The following is a 14,639-nucleotide window of genomic DNA, read 5'->3' as shown; positions in this document are numbered from 1 at the left end:
GTTCCGACCCTTCATGAGTTTCCTTCTTCTGTTGAACACAAAAGAAGATATTTTGAAAAATGTTGAAAACTATTAACTATTTACCTCCATTAAAAGGTTAGTTAACCCAAAAATCTAATTTCTGTCATTAATTATTCACCCACATATCCTTCCAAACCTGCAACATCTTTGTTCACCTTCAGAACAGAAATCAAAACATTTTTGATGAAATCTGAGAGCTCGCTGGCCATCATTAGACAGCAAGGGTCCTGATTCAATCAAATCCCAGTAAGTCAAGCCATCTTTATTTATATGAACCCTTTTTACAAGATTGTTAAGACACATTTAACGACCATCAGCATCTTAAATCTTTAAAAAAGTTTTTAATATTTTAATTTAAAAAATTATATTTACATGTTTTTACAAATGTATTAAATCATCTTTGTATCAAATTACAAAAGATGGATTACCGCTATTACCAGCATTTCTAATGCAGCGTCATATGGGTGGAACAAAAAATTTGATGTTGTTCTCTATTCTGGGTGCTGTTATCAGTCTCACACATTTTTTTCTGAAAGTCTTGATAACACTATATTGTGGAGTTTTTCTTTATTAATTTAAGCAAATAGGATACTAAAAAGATATTTGTTGTACTCTCCTATTCACTGCGTTCTAAGTTTACTCAACTATGACACCTTCCACTGCTGAGAAACCTGGAAATGTAAAAAGGCGGGTCCATAGAACTTTTAATGTAGATTGTGTCAAAGCAGCTTAGATAAAGAGATGAGAATAAAAGGGCATACCATATTTCTTCTGGATAACAGCTGTCAGAAACTTTCAATCAATTTAACATGGCTCACCATCTTACAGATTCAGTAAAACTGGAAAGTATAGCTGCCGGTTCAGTAGGATTTGTCAGATAATTAAAGAAATGACCACCAGCTGCAGATTAACACTTAAAATGAGAGGATCTGAAAATATTCTGTTATTTTGATCAGTGTTTTTTTTTTCCAGATATCTTATTTTGTATTACACTGTGCTTCAGAATATACTGTATGTGACTGATTAAACATGCTTAAAACTATGTTTTACTTTTATGCTCTTAATAGTGGCATCTTACATATACAGTTGAAGTCAGAATTATTAGCCCTCCTTTGATTTTTTTTTTTCTTTGTTAAATATTTCCCAAATCATGTTTAACAGAGCAAGAAAATTTTCACAGTATGTCTGATAATATTTTTTCTTCTGGAAAAAGTCTTATTTGTTTTATTTCGGCTAGAATAAAAGCAGTTTTTAATTTTTCAAAACCCATTTTAGGGTCAAAATTATTAGCCCCTTTAAGCTATATTTATAAGCTATATATAAAAGCATCATTATGCAATAACTTGCCTAATTACCCTAACTTGCCCGGTTAACCTAATTAAGCCTTTAAATGTCACTTTAAGCTGTATAGAAGTATCTTGAAAAATATCTAGTAGAACATTATTTACTGTCATCATGGCAAAGATAAAATAAATCAGTTATTAGAAATGAGTTATTAAAACTATTATGTTTTGCTCTGTTAAACAGAAATTAGGGGATGGTAATAATTCAGGGGGGCTAATAATTCTGACTTCAACTGTATATCCCTATAAACTTACATATATATAACAATAACTTACATCTATAGATATGTTACATTTCAAAAGTACAAACACTGTTCTTAATTGTGGAATTTCCCCCACCTTGTACTTCAGATCTTAGCTGTAAATTCTCAGAAAAAAATGGTAGTTGTTGGGGCAATATTGTCCAAATAAACCTCTTACAGTACATACAGTAGAGGTTGCATATCAACATTTATACTATGGGGCTGTTGAATGTTTGATCAGTGGATTGATAAGATAATGTTAATTATTAATTAATAAGATAAATATGGAAGATTTTTACCCTGTTTCTCTTTGAAATTGCTTTATTTATGAAAAGCACACATACACTGAAAAAATACTAATTTACCCTTCACTTGTTTCAAATCATTTTGAGTTTCTTTCTGCTATTAAAAATGTTAGAAACTTGTAACCGTTGACTTTCATAGTAGGTGTTTTTCCCACTTTGGAAGTCAGTGGTTACAGGTTTTCAGCTTTCCTCAGAATACGTTCTTTTGTTTTCAACAGAAGAAAGAAACTACCAATGGATCCATTTGAGCATGAGTAAATGGTGAGTAAATTTCCATTTTTGGGTGAACTATTGCTTTAAGTAAATTCTGTTATGCAAAGATAACATTGTTTGTTGAGTAATTTGACTTGCTTATTAGAAATTTACTTTGCGATACTCTGTATCAGCTACTAGATACTTTCTCTTTGTAAGTATGTTTTTCTCAACGTAGCACTGAAGTAAACCATGCTTTTATACTAAAACATTTTAGCAGTCTTAACTGTAACATAGCTACACAACCACAACTGTCTTATAAAGGCATACTGTACAGACACCTCAATGCTTGGTAGACAGTATACATTGTATACATTGTGTAGAAAACAAAATGTTGTCAAATGACCCAGAGTATGATGAAAGCGCCATTAAAAATTGTTAAATTGACAAAGAATAATTGCGTACAAATATGAAAATTCACATCATTGAAAGGCTGTGTAGAAATCAGCTGTAGAAGGGAAGTGGAACAAGTGTATGATAAAACTCTGTCACATGATCTTGCCGTCTAGACAGGGGAGGACTCGCAACAGAGAAACTTGCAACAGAGATTTTAATCATAAAACTGATGGGATTTAAGCATTTCTTAGGTGTGCTTGTGTGTTAAATACTTGGTTGTTGAATTTTTCAACTGTGCCTACCTTGGTAACTCAAGGTAACTCATGTCAGATACCCTGATTTGAGATTAAGCAAACATCATGTATCTGGTGCACCTAGGTCAGGTTATTAAAATACATTTCTGTTTTTAAAAAAAATCAGTTTTCTGATGGGATAAAATGGGATATTTGGGAACAGAACCAAAAATAACTACTGTTAAACAACTATTTAGGTAGTGCTGTCACCTAACAGCAAGAAGGTTGCTGGTTCGAGCCTTGGCTCGGTCAGAACATGCAGTTCTGTGTGAAGTTTGCATGTTCTCCCTGCGTTCGCGTGGGTTTCCTCCGAGTGTTCCGGTTTCCCCCACAGTCCAAAGACATGCGGTACAGGTGAATTGGGTAGGCTAAATTGTTAGTGTATGGATGTTTCCCAGAGATGTGTTGCAGCTGGAAGGGCATTAGCTGCACAAAACATGTGCTGGATAAGTTGGTGGTTCATTCCCCTGTGGCAACCCCGGATTAATAAAGGGACTAAGCTGAAAAAAAAAGGTGAATGAATGAATGACTAAGAATATAAGAACTAGTTAGGTAAGTCATCCCTCCTGCTATACACCTTGGGTAAATATCTGATATTTTCTCAGACAAGTGTTTTGGTGTTCTTGTGTTTTATCTGGTCTTCTCTCATATTTTACTAGTGTTAAACCAATAATTAAAGTTTTAATTACTGTAATATTTGTAAATAGTGTAATAAGCAAGAAATTAATATAGTAACATTTACATGAAATTGTGTTTTTAATGTCATTCCTGAAAAAAACACTGGGAAAATTTGTTGATTTAAAAGATATCCCCCCAAAATTAAACACATCTGTTAAATCAAATAAAATCATTCTCTCACCATCAATCCAATCATTTTTTTTTTTTTTGTCTTTTGTAAAATCAACTGTATGGTGAGTACCCTATTTAGGTCTGTAAAATATATATATATATATTTTTTAATTATTAAAGATTAAAGATTTTTAAACATAATTACAAACAATCAGTATAGAAAATATATAACGCTGGCTACTGCACTTTGAGTATGGGGACCTGTAAAAAGTCAGTAATAAAGCCAGTAATAAGACACCAAAAGAGGTACAATTATATCTTCAACGAGTGATCAGAAAACAAATAATACACCAAAGCCTCGTTATTCTGACTGAGGTGGAATAACCTTTAATGTTACAATGCACTTGTCTGGAAATATTTGTCTGGTGATGTATGTTTGCGTTTATGTCGCAAGACTGCATCTGAGACAAAGGCAAATGTTGGTTTTATTAATCTGTAGGCCAAACCTCAGGACAGACGCACAGAATGTGATGCTGTCTGTGTGGAGGGTAAAATGTTTGCTCTGTAATGCAAATACAAGCAACCGTGCAAACGAACACAATGATGGATAAGTATGTGGTGTCTGACTGGCTTCTGGATTTCTCGATAGTGATTGAATCACTCAATCGGGAAATCTGAAACCGCTGCTTTCACATTCATACAAACGCAACTGGCGCCATCTTGCGCCTGATTGACAAAAATCTTGAGGAAAATGTTAGTAAAATATCACAGTAGATATTAGCCTGTACAGTGTTCACATTCTTAAACTGATTTTCTTACACAGATGATTTAATTAAATAATAATATTTTAATACTTCCTATATGAAAAATAAAAATAAAAGGTAGTAAAATGTAGTTGTTTTGGAACCATACTGTGGTAGTAAAGTAGCATACTTGAATTATTCTGTAAGCAATTCTATAATTGCTGTGGTAGCCTAATGCAACAACTATAAAAATAAACAAATTACCCAGTACTGTGTTTTCTACAACTATACAATACAATATACCATATTTTACTGCAGTAAAAAAGCAAATAGTTTATCAGTTCACTATAGTGAATACTACAGTATGCTGTAGAATTTATTAAAGAGTTGTTAATTCTGTAATATATAATCCATATTATTTAGGGTTTAAAAACATACAGTCACTATAAATTACTATAGTATATTTATGTGATTAAAAAGAAAAAGGACTGAATTATGTCAAAAGTTTCCACAACATGTCATTTTTTTGCCTCTGCACTACTGTAAATTGTAATTTTGACAGTCAAAAGCAGGCAACGGTGTGCAGAATTTATGTAAAAATCCTCTCGCAGGGTGGGGTTATTAGTTAAAATCATAATTATTCAACGCCCTTTAAAATATTTTTTCTTTTTAAAATATTTTCCCAAATGATGTTTAACAGAGCTAGAAAATTTTCACAGTATGTCTGATAATATTTTTTCTTCTGGAGAAAGTCTTATTTGTTTTATTTTGGCTATTATAAAAGCAGTTTTTAAATTTTGTAGGTCAAAATGATTAGCCCCTGTAAGCTATATTTTTTTCAATAGTCTACAGAAGAAACCATCATTATACAGTAACTTGCCTAATTACCCTAACCTGCCTAGTTAACCTAATTAACATAGTTAAGCTTTTGAATGTCACTCTAAGCTGTATAGAAGTGTCTTGAAAAATATCTAGTCAAATATTATTTACTGTCATCATGACAAAGATAAAATAAATCAGTTATTAGAAATGAGTTATTAAAACTATTATGATTGGAAATGTGTTGAAAACATCTTCTGTTAAACAGAAATTGGGGAAAAAAAAATAATCAGGGGGCTAATAATTCAGGGGATTTAATAATTCTGACTTTAACTGTAGGTGTACATACTTAGCTTAGTAATGAAATTAGATACTAGAATGTCATAATATTCGAATGATAGAAAAATATCAGATATTAATATCATAAAGATAAAAAGCAAGACAACATGCTTTTTAAAACATACTTTAATATGTTAAATTCAACTTTGTTTTTTAGGTTACATAAATTTGAAATTGTTTAATGTCTGCTTAATGTAAGTTGAAGTGACTTATAAGGTTACTTTGATTCAACTTTAAAAATTCAGGGCAGCAACAATTTTTTAAAGTGTAGTTGCTGTCTTAAATTTTAGTTGACCTAAGTTAACAGTTAAAGTCATTTTAACAGATTAACCTGACAAGCCTGTCTTGAATATTTAATTAAATAAAATAATTCTATTGACTTGATTCATCACATAAATTCACAGTGTTGCAACTTGCTTCTATGGATTTTGTGATCAGGGGCGGACTAAGTGATTTAGGGGCCCTAAGCAATACCAGGTATGGGGCCCTAACATTGAAACTCAAAACACTCTCTTTCTATATATTTTTTCTCTCTAGATTACAGTAAATTGCATGTTAAAAATACAATTTAATTGGAACCTTTATCTTCTTAATGTAAAATTAAATACAATAAATGCACGAATAAAAAGCTGCACAAACTATGTTCAGTTCATTAGCCATATTTGTGATTAGATTTTAATATTTGCATGTGCAGTACGGAAGGAACATTCCACTATTCCACTGATTTTGAAAAGAAGTAATAATGCTAAACTCTTCATGGTTATAGACAGATTTTACAACATATGATAGAAAATTTATAAAAGAGCTATATGATTAAAATAGGCTACTTGGCATTGTCGGGGACCCCTTATTCCCCGAAGCTTTCTTTATTTACAAATAGGTAGATTAATATTGGAATTATTGTGATAGTAGCTGTTTTTTATGCCTAAAATGTTATCATTTTGTCTTCAAAGGCAACAGGTAAACTTTAACAGAAAATGTTTGTTGTATTCGTAAACGTGCAGTCGTCATTAAACATATACTCTTAATAAACAACAGGGGGCAGCAGACGAGAATCTGTCCTGCAGCTCAAAGACTCAAAATAGTCTTTAATTCAAAGCAATTTGTCTGTGTCCTTGTACCAGGGCACCAGCAATAAAACAACACCCTATCAGTTTGATTTATAGGAACTCTATAATAATCACATCATTGTTGTTTATCTATGTTTATAGGCTAGTGCAGACACAGGGAATGCAAGTTCCTTAAAAGATAGCAATGAATTTAGAAGAAATGAGAATATAAAATGAACATTTTTCATGGTTAAAGGAAGGAAGATTCTATCACATATTTCTCATGGGGGAAAAAGAGGAAGAAACAAATGTGGTCAGAGCATATGTCAACATTTCCATTTTTTTAAGATTACAGAATTTGAAAAACGTTCACAATGTCCTTATATGAAAATTACTTTCTTAATCGACCTTCCTTCCTTCCTTCCTTTTTTAGTCTTAATGTGAAACATAGACTCACTAAAAACGTATAAGTATTATGTTTATTTTTTTTTTTTTGCCCATTGTGCACATTGTTTTTAGGTCACTTGGCATCATAAAACCCACCATTAAAGTTAAAGTTTAACTCATTACATCTGCCTTGATAAAAGCTTATCAGCTGTGGTTCTGTGTTATCACACCATGAAGAAAAAATACAGTATGTGACCTAATAAAAACACAAACGAGTTGAAAAAAGAAGAAGCAGAAGCTGGACTGAACAACAAATGAACTCTTTATTTAGAGCAGATAAAATTCTTATGACAAAGTCACCATGAATCATAAATAACAATCAGATAGAAACAACATCCACATAAAATTGTCCAGAAAAACATACTGTTTACGACCAGAACAGAATGCTGCTTCCTTATTTCATCTCCGTGAGTGATGTGTTCAGGTCTAAAGGTGATTTTAGACATGAATGTAAACTATTTTTCATTACCAGCTATCACACATTTATCTTCTTTTACTTGCCCATGCGGGAAGGAAAGAATGAAAATCGATCTGATGATTTCCGACAATCTGTTTGATGTACTGTATCAGTCTATAAATATTACACATTATTTGGTAAACAAATTGTCTAAAGATAAGAATGAACTATTACATTTGATTTTGAAATGTGGAAAATAAGAGAAATAATTAGATAAACAGTACATCAGGATGCAGATAATAGATATTTAAAACATTTAATACACACATGCTGTATACACATTTGTTGCAGTTTCATTCTGAATGATCTGATAATGAAAACTGTCCAGTGTGAAACAAGTTACAATTAAAAGCTTGTGGTTATGTAGAACAAATGATGGATATTTTATAAAGGAATGTGTGATAAAAATATGCTAGAAGGGAGACCAGAGACTTCATTTATAAAACATGTATGCCCAAATATAATCCTAAAGTGTGCATATACTAAGTTCCATACCAACAGTTTGTTTTTAAACAAGTACCCCACATTTTCCTAATGCTGTATACAATATCACATACATCCCTGACATATTGTGTGTGCAAAACAGTATATTAGTTTGTTAGTATATATAAATTCTTAATATTTATGTAAAAAAGTAACCGGATGATCTACTAAAGCCAAGTTTCTAAAATTGCATTAAACAGAGATTTCGCTAACTCAACTTCGCTGATTAGGCTATTATTGTTTATGAATAGAAGTGAAAACAATGCAAATAGCAACAACATGGGACATAAAGTACATTCATTCCATATATACTATTTTACTGATCATGAATTAAGTTAAGACCTAATGAAGTATCTAACCAGACATTTTGGTTGCACTGTAAGCAATTCTTGCTGCTCACTATCCTTAAGCAAAGGATTTGCATGCTAACCCGCTGAGTAAGTTTGAAATTAAACTTTATTTTATTATTATGTAAATTTTACATGCATAAATCAAAGTTTGACAAAAGCAAACCTTTCTTCATGGTGCTAGAAAAAGAGATTCAAATGTATATAAAAGTGATTTCTAAGTCTAAAAATAGAAAAGCTATTAAAACAGTTAATATTTGCTCCTCCTTTAACATTTTTGCATAAAAGCGTATATGCATTTCCTGTAGTAAAAGTGCATTTAATAACTCTTGTTAATAACTAAAATTGTAAAAATGTGTGTAATATATTTTTATGTAATTTGATAAACCCTCTCCTCTGTTTTTATTATTTATTTTTAATTTAATTTCTTCTTCTCATTTAAAAGGAATGTGAAGTGATTTTGTTGTATTATAAAACTGTACATGCTGGTTCTCGTTAATAAAGAAAAAAAAGTTTGAGATTAAAACCATTTGCTTAACAAAATTTCAAGATCATTTGGATTTTACCTCTGGCATACTCATGTATTTTTGTGCATACACTTTCAGTAATAAAGGTACGCGAGTTGTCACTGGGGTGGTACCTTTTCAAGGTACACATTTGTACGTATAGGGTCTATATTCGTACCTCCAAAGTATATATTACTAACTAAAAGAGGAACACTTGTATTTTTTATGCACTAATATGTACCCTTGAGGTATTAATATGGACCTTTAAGGTACAAATGTGTAGCTTTTGAAAAGGTACCACCCCAATGACAACTCGCAAATTATTTCTGAGAGTGTACTTTAGTTTATCTAAACCATGTTTGCACATTCGAGAAGAGATCTTAGATCAAATGAAGGATTTTTAGGCAACATTTTATAAATGAGGCCTCAATGGTTGTATCAAGGTGTGGGTTGTAATACAGTAATTTTATGTGCTCATAAATGGAGTAGAGGGATGAAATCATACATGAGCACCATCCTCTTGAGGTGACAGTAGAGGTCTGTGTGAAAATATAAAGAATTTATAGGACAAAAAACAGATTTGAGAGATTTGAAAAATCAACATTTTGTTTCTGAGTTCCATTGTTGTTTCAGTTTTATGTATGTACACTGACAGGTTCAGTTTCATCTTAATCAGCTGAACAGGATTTAAAACTTGGTTCAAAGTTGCCATTAATATAACAACAAAAATTTATATCATCTCTGAGTAGGGAAGGGTTGTAAAAAGCTGAGGTTGGAGAGCGAAAGGCTGTTTTTTCCAGTTAATTTTATTAAAAATAAATGCATCCGCAGAATTTATAAATAATTCTATAAGGTTTTTAATGTTGTTGATACCTTATCTACTGTTACTCGAGTAGGTGATATGTTGTAACAACAGTTTGTGTTCATCATCATTCTTTTACACTACAGATTTCAAAATATCATCAGTTCCTATCAGATAAACGTGGGAGAATTGTTTCAAAATGTTAAATAAATAGCACTGAGCAATAGCGGTTAAAGCAAAAAGTTACAACCCTTCCTGTTTCTTACTTGTGAAAAATGACAAGCCTGAATCTTTCATTCCAAACCATAATTAATTAATGATTTACATTTCATTTACACAAATATATTCAGAGAAATAAACAAGATTCAATAGAACACAAAATGTGTGAAATGTGCAATGTGCAGGAAGACTCAGTGCAGTAGAAGTTTCATTGTCTTCACTTCCTCACCTGCGCACAGGAGGAGGGTTCGATACCTGAATGAAGACATTATACAAACATGTCATAAAAGAAACCAACCAAAGAACCTATTGTTTTACTGCAGGACAGAATAAATAGCAGTTACGCTATTCTGTGATGCAGTAAAATTTTACTGCAGCCAAAGTGCACATATGGTAGGTTGTGCTACATTTACTATATGAAACGACTAACCTGACTTCCATAAGGAGGTGGAGCAGCCCTCAACTTTGATCCACGTTTTACTTCTGCATACTCTGTCCTTGGTTCATTCATGTCTCCCAGAACCACTCTCTCTCCACTATTCTTCTGGAAATGGCTGATGTCTGCATAGTTCAGCTCCTACAGATAATTATTTGTTTTTATTAAATTATAATAACATTTTTAGACACAATGATAATGTCATGAGTAAAAATGTTAATTTTTTTTTTGCATAAATTGGTAAAAAAAAAAAGCTTACTTAATAAACCGTAATTAAAAATGTTTATAATGAATGATTATATGTTGATAGCTATAGTTTAGTTTCTATTTTCATAGCATGTCTTTGTGGAGTAATATGTGAAAGATTAAAGTCCATTTGAGCTGATGGTAAAATAAACTCATTTGTCCTGCTATAAAAAAGTCATAAACTGAATTACTTCTATGAGATAAAAGATTCAAGAGACAGAAGAGAGTGAAGAACTGAATCTAATTTAATATATCACTCAAAATGCTTTTCCTGTGTGTTTTGTAATGTGTGATTTGACATCATATTTACAGTTTTTAGTTAGGTATTCATATAATAAAAGGCTAAATTGGTTGTGTGGAGAAGAAAATTAACAGGAGACTCACAGCATCTTGTCCTCTTTGTGCTGCTGTTTAAACAAAGAAACAAATATATCATACTGTATGTACACATGAAAACTATCATAGAATGATTATTTTAACTCTTGCTATGTAAGCAGTAATTTGGAATCAACTTGATCATTCTCATGCTAATATTATAAATAACTAATAGCAATAAAATAAAGAAGACATACCTCCACTTGCTTGACCATTTGAGCGGTGGCTTAGTTTTGGGCTGTAGCATAAAGACAAACATTTTGTCACAAACAGTTGGTCACCACATTTGTGTCCTGCCAATAGGTATTTCATTAGTTTTTTTTTTGTCTACAATCATTTTGTTCTGACATTCTGGCTACATACTAATTAAAAGAACAAGCTACTTATTAGTGGTGCCAGATTAGAAGACAAGGAATAAGGACAAGCCAATGATAGACTTTAAACCAAACACTTTATCTTGAAAATAAATGTGTCACAAAATATTGCATCCTGCAGCAGTCTACTATTTAGGAACCAAAAAAAGATGTTGAGGAGGTTGTGAAAGTGACTAGAACTAGGCTATATGGACAACATAGCCCCTTCGGAAAAAAAAATCGATCTTTGTGCATGTTGTTGAATTCACATTCATTAAAAGGCCTAAATAAATGTCTATCCCAGCTAGCAATATTCATGTGGCTCACATCCGGCCCACACCAGACACTTGCATCCGGCCCACATACCGCATGGAATGATGGCACTTGGGCGGTCCACTACTGTTTGCCAGATCTGGGCCACAATTAAGCCAGAGCAATATATCAGCCAGAATTCAACCAAATGAACCAGACCTGACCCTATTCTGGGCCACAATTTGCTTTTATTCTGGCCCAGATCTGACCTACACCTTACACTTGCTGGTTGTGGCAAAGTACAGAAATCCCATCATGCATTGCAGTATGAATACATTCTATAGCTTATTGATGCTGCAGTTTTCATTATTTGCTTTTGATTCTGCTGTTTATGTTGACGTTGTTGATTTTGTCACTTTTAGTCTCCTGTTTGTGATGTTTGTGAGTTTTGTTCATTTTGTTACATACTAATTGAGTACTAATTGACAATAAATCACTGATTATTGTCTCTGTGAGCAGAAGTTGAACCATAGAATCTTTTTTAGCTTTTAAACCTTCATAATTCTGTGGCATGTGCAAGCATGTTGTTACATTACCTCTAATAATGGATTGAAAATAGGTTAACATCAGTGAATTATATGATTTCATCACAGGTTATAACTAACCTAATTATATTGTTTTTTTTATTGTTTTTTTTTTTACTTGCCTTGTTTGCTGTAATGAATAAACTTTTCAAGCAAAGTTCTTAAAAGTTACAGCAGCCCAAAAGAAAATTTATATTAAGAGGTTCAGGGCTATGAGCCCAACTAAAGCAAACACTTTTCTCCATGATGGTGAATTAGTCTATGTGGCCCACATATGTTTTAAGATAACTGGGCCACATTTGCCATATCTTCACTGGGCCGCTTTAGGCTCACAGCCACATTAGCCAGAGCTAACTGTGCCAAAAATCTGCCAAAAGTGGCCCACGTTTGTTTTAGGATAACTGGGCCACATTTTCCATATCTTCTCTGGGCCACTATAGGCTTATGGCTGCATTAGCCAGAGTTTACTGTGCTGGATATTTGCCAAAAGTGGCCCACATATGTTTTAAAATAACTGGGCCACATTTGCCATATTTTCTCTGGGCCACATTAGGCTCACAGCTGCAATAGCCAGAGCTTACTGCGCCAAATATTTGCCAAAAGTAGCCCACATATGTCTTAAGATAACTGAGCCACATTTACACATGTGAGCCACTTTAGGTTTAGACCCAGATTACTCTTAAATGACTGTGCCACAATTTTGCCAACTGTGACCCACGTTTGTCCTCCATCATCTAGGCCAAATTGATCATTTTTTACATGGGCCACATTAGGCTCACATTCAGATTACATTTTGCCATAAGTGCCAAATCTTTGCCTTAACTCTCCTGTCGTGTTCACATCCTGCCCCTTACTTTAGTGTTCCCGGTCAAAATCGACTGGTCTGTTTTAACTGCTCTTATATTAGCACAAAAATCAATTTTCCCCACTAAATTTTTATTTAACATTCTTTAGCTGTGAATAAATGTCTCAAAGTAGTGTTTAACATGAATTTACATAATTAGACATGATATAACTGCAATAAAAATAAAAATAGGCATGAAAATATATTACAAAATGAACAATAGATGACAGAAATCAAAATACTTTGTTTCATTACTAATAAACAGCTGGCTAAAATAACTATCACAGGTCTGACCAAAGAAATTGAAATTTTAATCCATCTGAATGATTTATCAACCAGCAAAGCACAAACAAAATGCTATCCTTTCCTGTGTTCAGAGTGATTAAATTTTCAGTCCTTCAAGGTGTACTAATATAGGGAATAATGACTGAGGGTATATAGGGTTAGCATAGACACAGAACTAGCACTAGTTATACTTTGGTCATTTTTGAGCGAGATAATAATGGTCTAATATAATAAAATAATTGTTGCTAAGCTAAGCTAAAAGTGCTCCTGCTAGACTCAGAGATTGGCTGAACAAAGAAGAAAGAAAGGAAAGAAAGAAAGAAAGAAAGAAAGAATTGGAAGAAAGAAAGAAAGAAAGAAAAAAAGAAAGACACACACAGATGGATTCACATATGAATATGGATATATATGCATCAAAATATGATACACTGTTTTATCAGGAAGTTGATTCACGTTGGAGGATCCAACACTTTATGGCAATTCATAACTTATTGGTTAACTTATTAAAAATCATACAATTTTGTATGACTGAACTCGTATGAATTAGCCACTAAACTGACAAGACGTAAAATAGTTTTGTTTCCTTGTGAGATCAGGCTAGAGGGTCAGCACAGAAGCGCGTAAAAGAGATACGTACCTGCAAAAGATATTGTTCCGTCTGAAATGAGGGAGTGAGTGAGTGAGTGAGTGAGTGAGTGAGTGAGTGAGTGAGTGGGAGAGTGAGTGAGTTGGGATAGTGTGTGTGGGGATGTTCTCTGTCTGATGAATAATTATAAGCTGGATACTCATTCATTTCCTATGGCGGTCACTTTTGAGCGGAAACACCACAGGTGTAACAAGGTTGATTAAAACACTCAAAATTCAATGAAAGAGGTGATCATCACTTTTATTTGTTCAAATGCATAGTGTGGAGGATCAGGCCTTGAGTCAATCACATGTAAAACACAATATTTATGAGTGATTTAAGGTGTAAATCGGTCAGATTTGACCCGAACACGACAGGAAGGTTAAATGGCCCATATATGAATTTGAATCTTTGGCCCCCCTTTGCCATGGTACAGGTGGGCCACTTCAGCCTCACATTTATTTTGTCTGGGCCAAAGGAATACCAACAGTGCCGCGTAACTGCCTAAAGTGGCCCACATTCGTAAGCTATCTGGGATTACTCATTCTGTAAGCTCACATAATCAACAAAGAAAATGTAAGTGAAAACAAAGCTTATTTATTGGCTTTTTAGTCCTATAACTTTAAAATAACAAATCATGTGCACATCTCTCTATATTTAGGCTAAAACACTGCTTTATTCATTTATGATTGTTCTTTCATTTTAGTTGTGTTTTATGTGTTTTGTTTTGATTTCCAACATTAATCCTCAGTGCAATTAACATGTTTATAATAATATTAAATCTTGTTAAAAAGTTTTTAATGATTTATGAATTATAATGCTTTATTGTTTCATTATTTCAGCCTCT

At 32.8% G+C, this 14,639-nt stretch overlaps 1 protein-coding gene across 1 annotated transcript in view; it reads right to left on the bottom strand.

Moving 5' to 3' along the window:
• Positions 1-7,222: 7,222 nt before the first annotated feature.
• LOC130242764 (carcinoembryonic antigen-related cell adhesion molecule 20) overlaps positions 7,223-14,639 on the bottom strand; it is a 44,897-nt gene continuing 37,480 nt past the window's right edge. The window contains exons 6-10 of the mRNA XM_056474665.1: positions 11,047-11,087; positions 10,859-10,881; positions 10,223-10,369; positions 10,022-10,047; positions 7,223-9,310 (exon numbers count right to left, since the gene is read on the bottom strand). Of these exons, the coding sequence (XP_056330640.1) occupies positions 9,271-9,310; positions 10,022-10,047; positions 10,223-10,369; positions 10,859-10,881; positions 11,047-11,087 (277 nt within the window). The 3' untranslated portion in view covers positions 7,223-9,270. The remainder of the gene's footprint in view (positions 9,311-10,021; positions 10,048-10,222; positions 10,370-10,858; positions 10,882-11,046; positions 11,088-14,639) is intronic.

Source organism: Danio aesculapii, chromosome 16 (assembly GCF_903798145.1).
Source record: "Danio aesculapii chromosome 16, fDanAes4.1, whole genome shotgun sequence".
Taxonomy (NCBI): Eukaryota; Metazoa; Chordata; class Actinopteri; order Cypriniformes; family Danionidae; genus Danio; species Danio aesculapii.
This window is presented reverse-complemented; position numbering and strand designations above follow the sequence as displayed.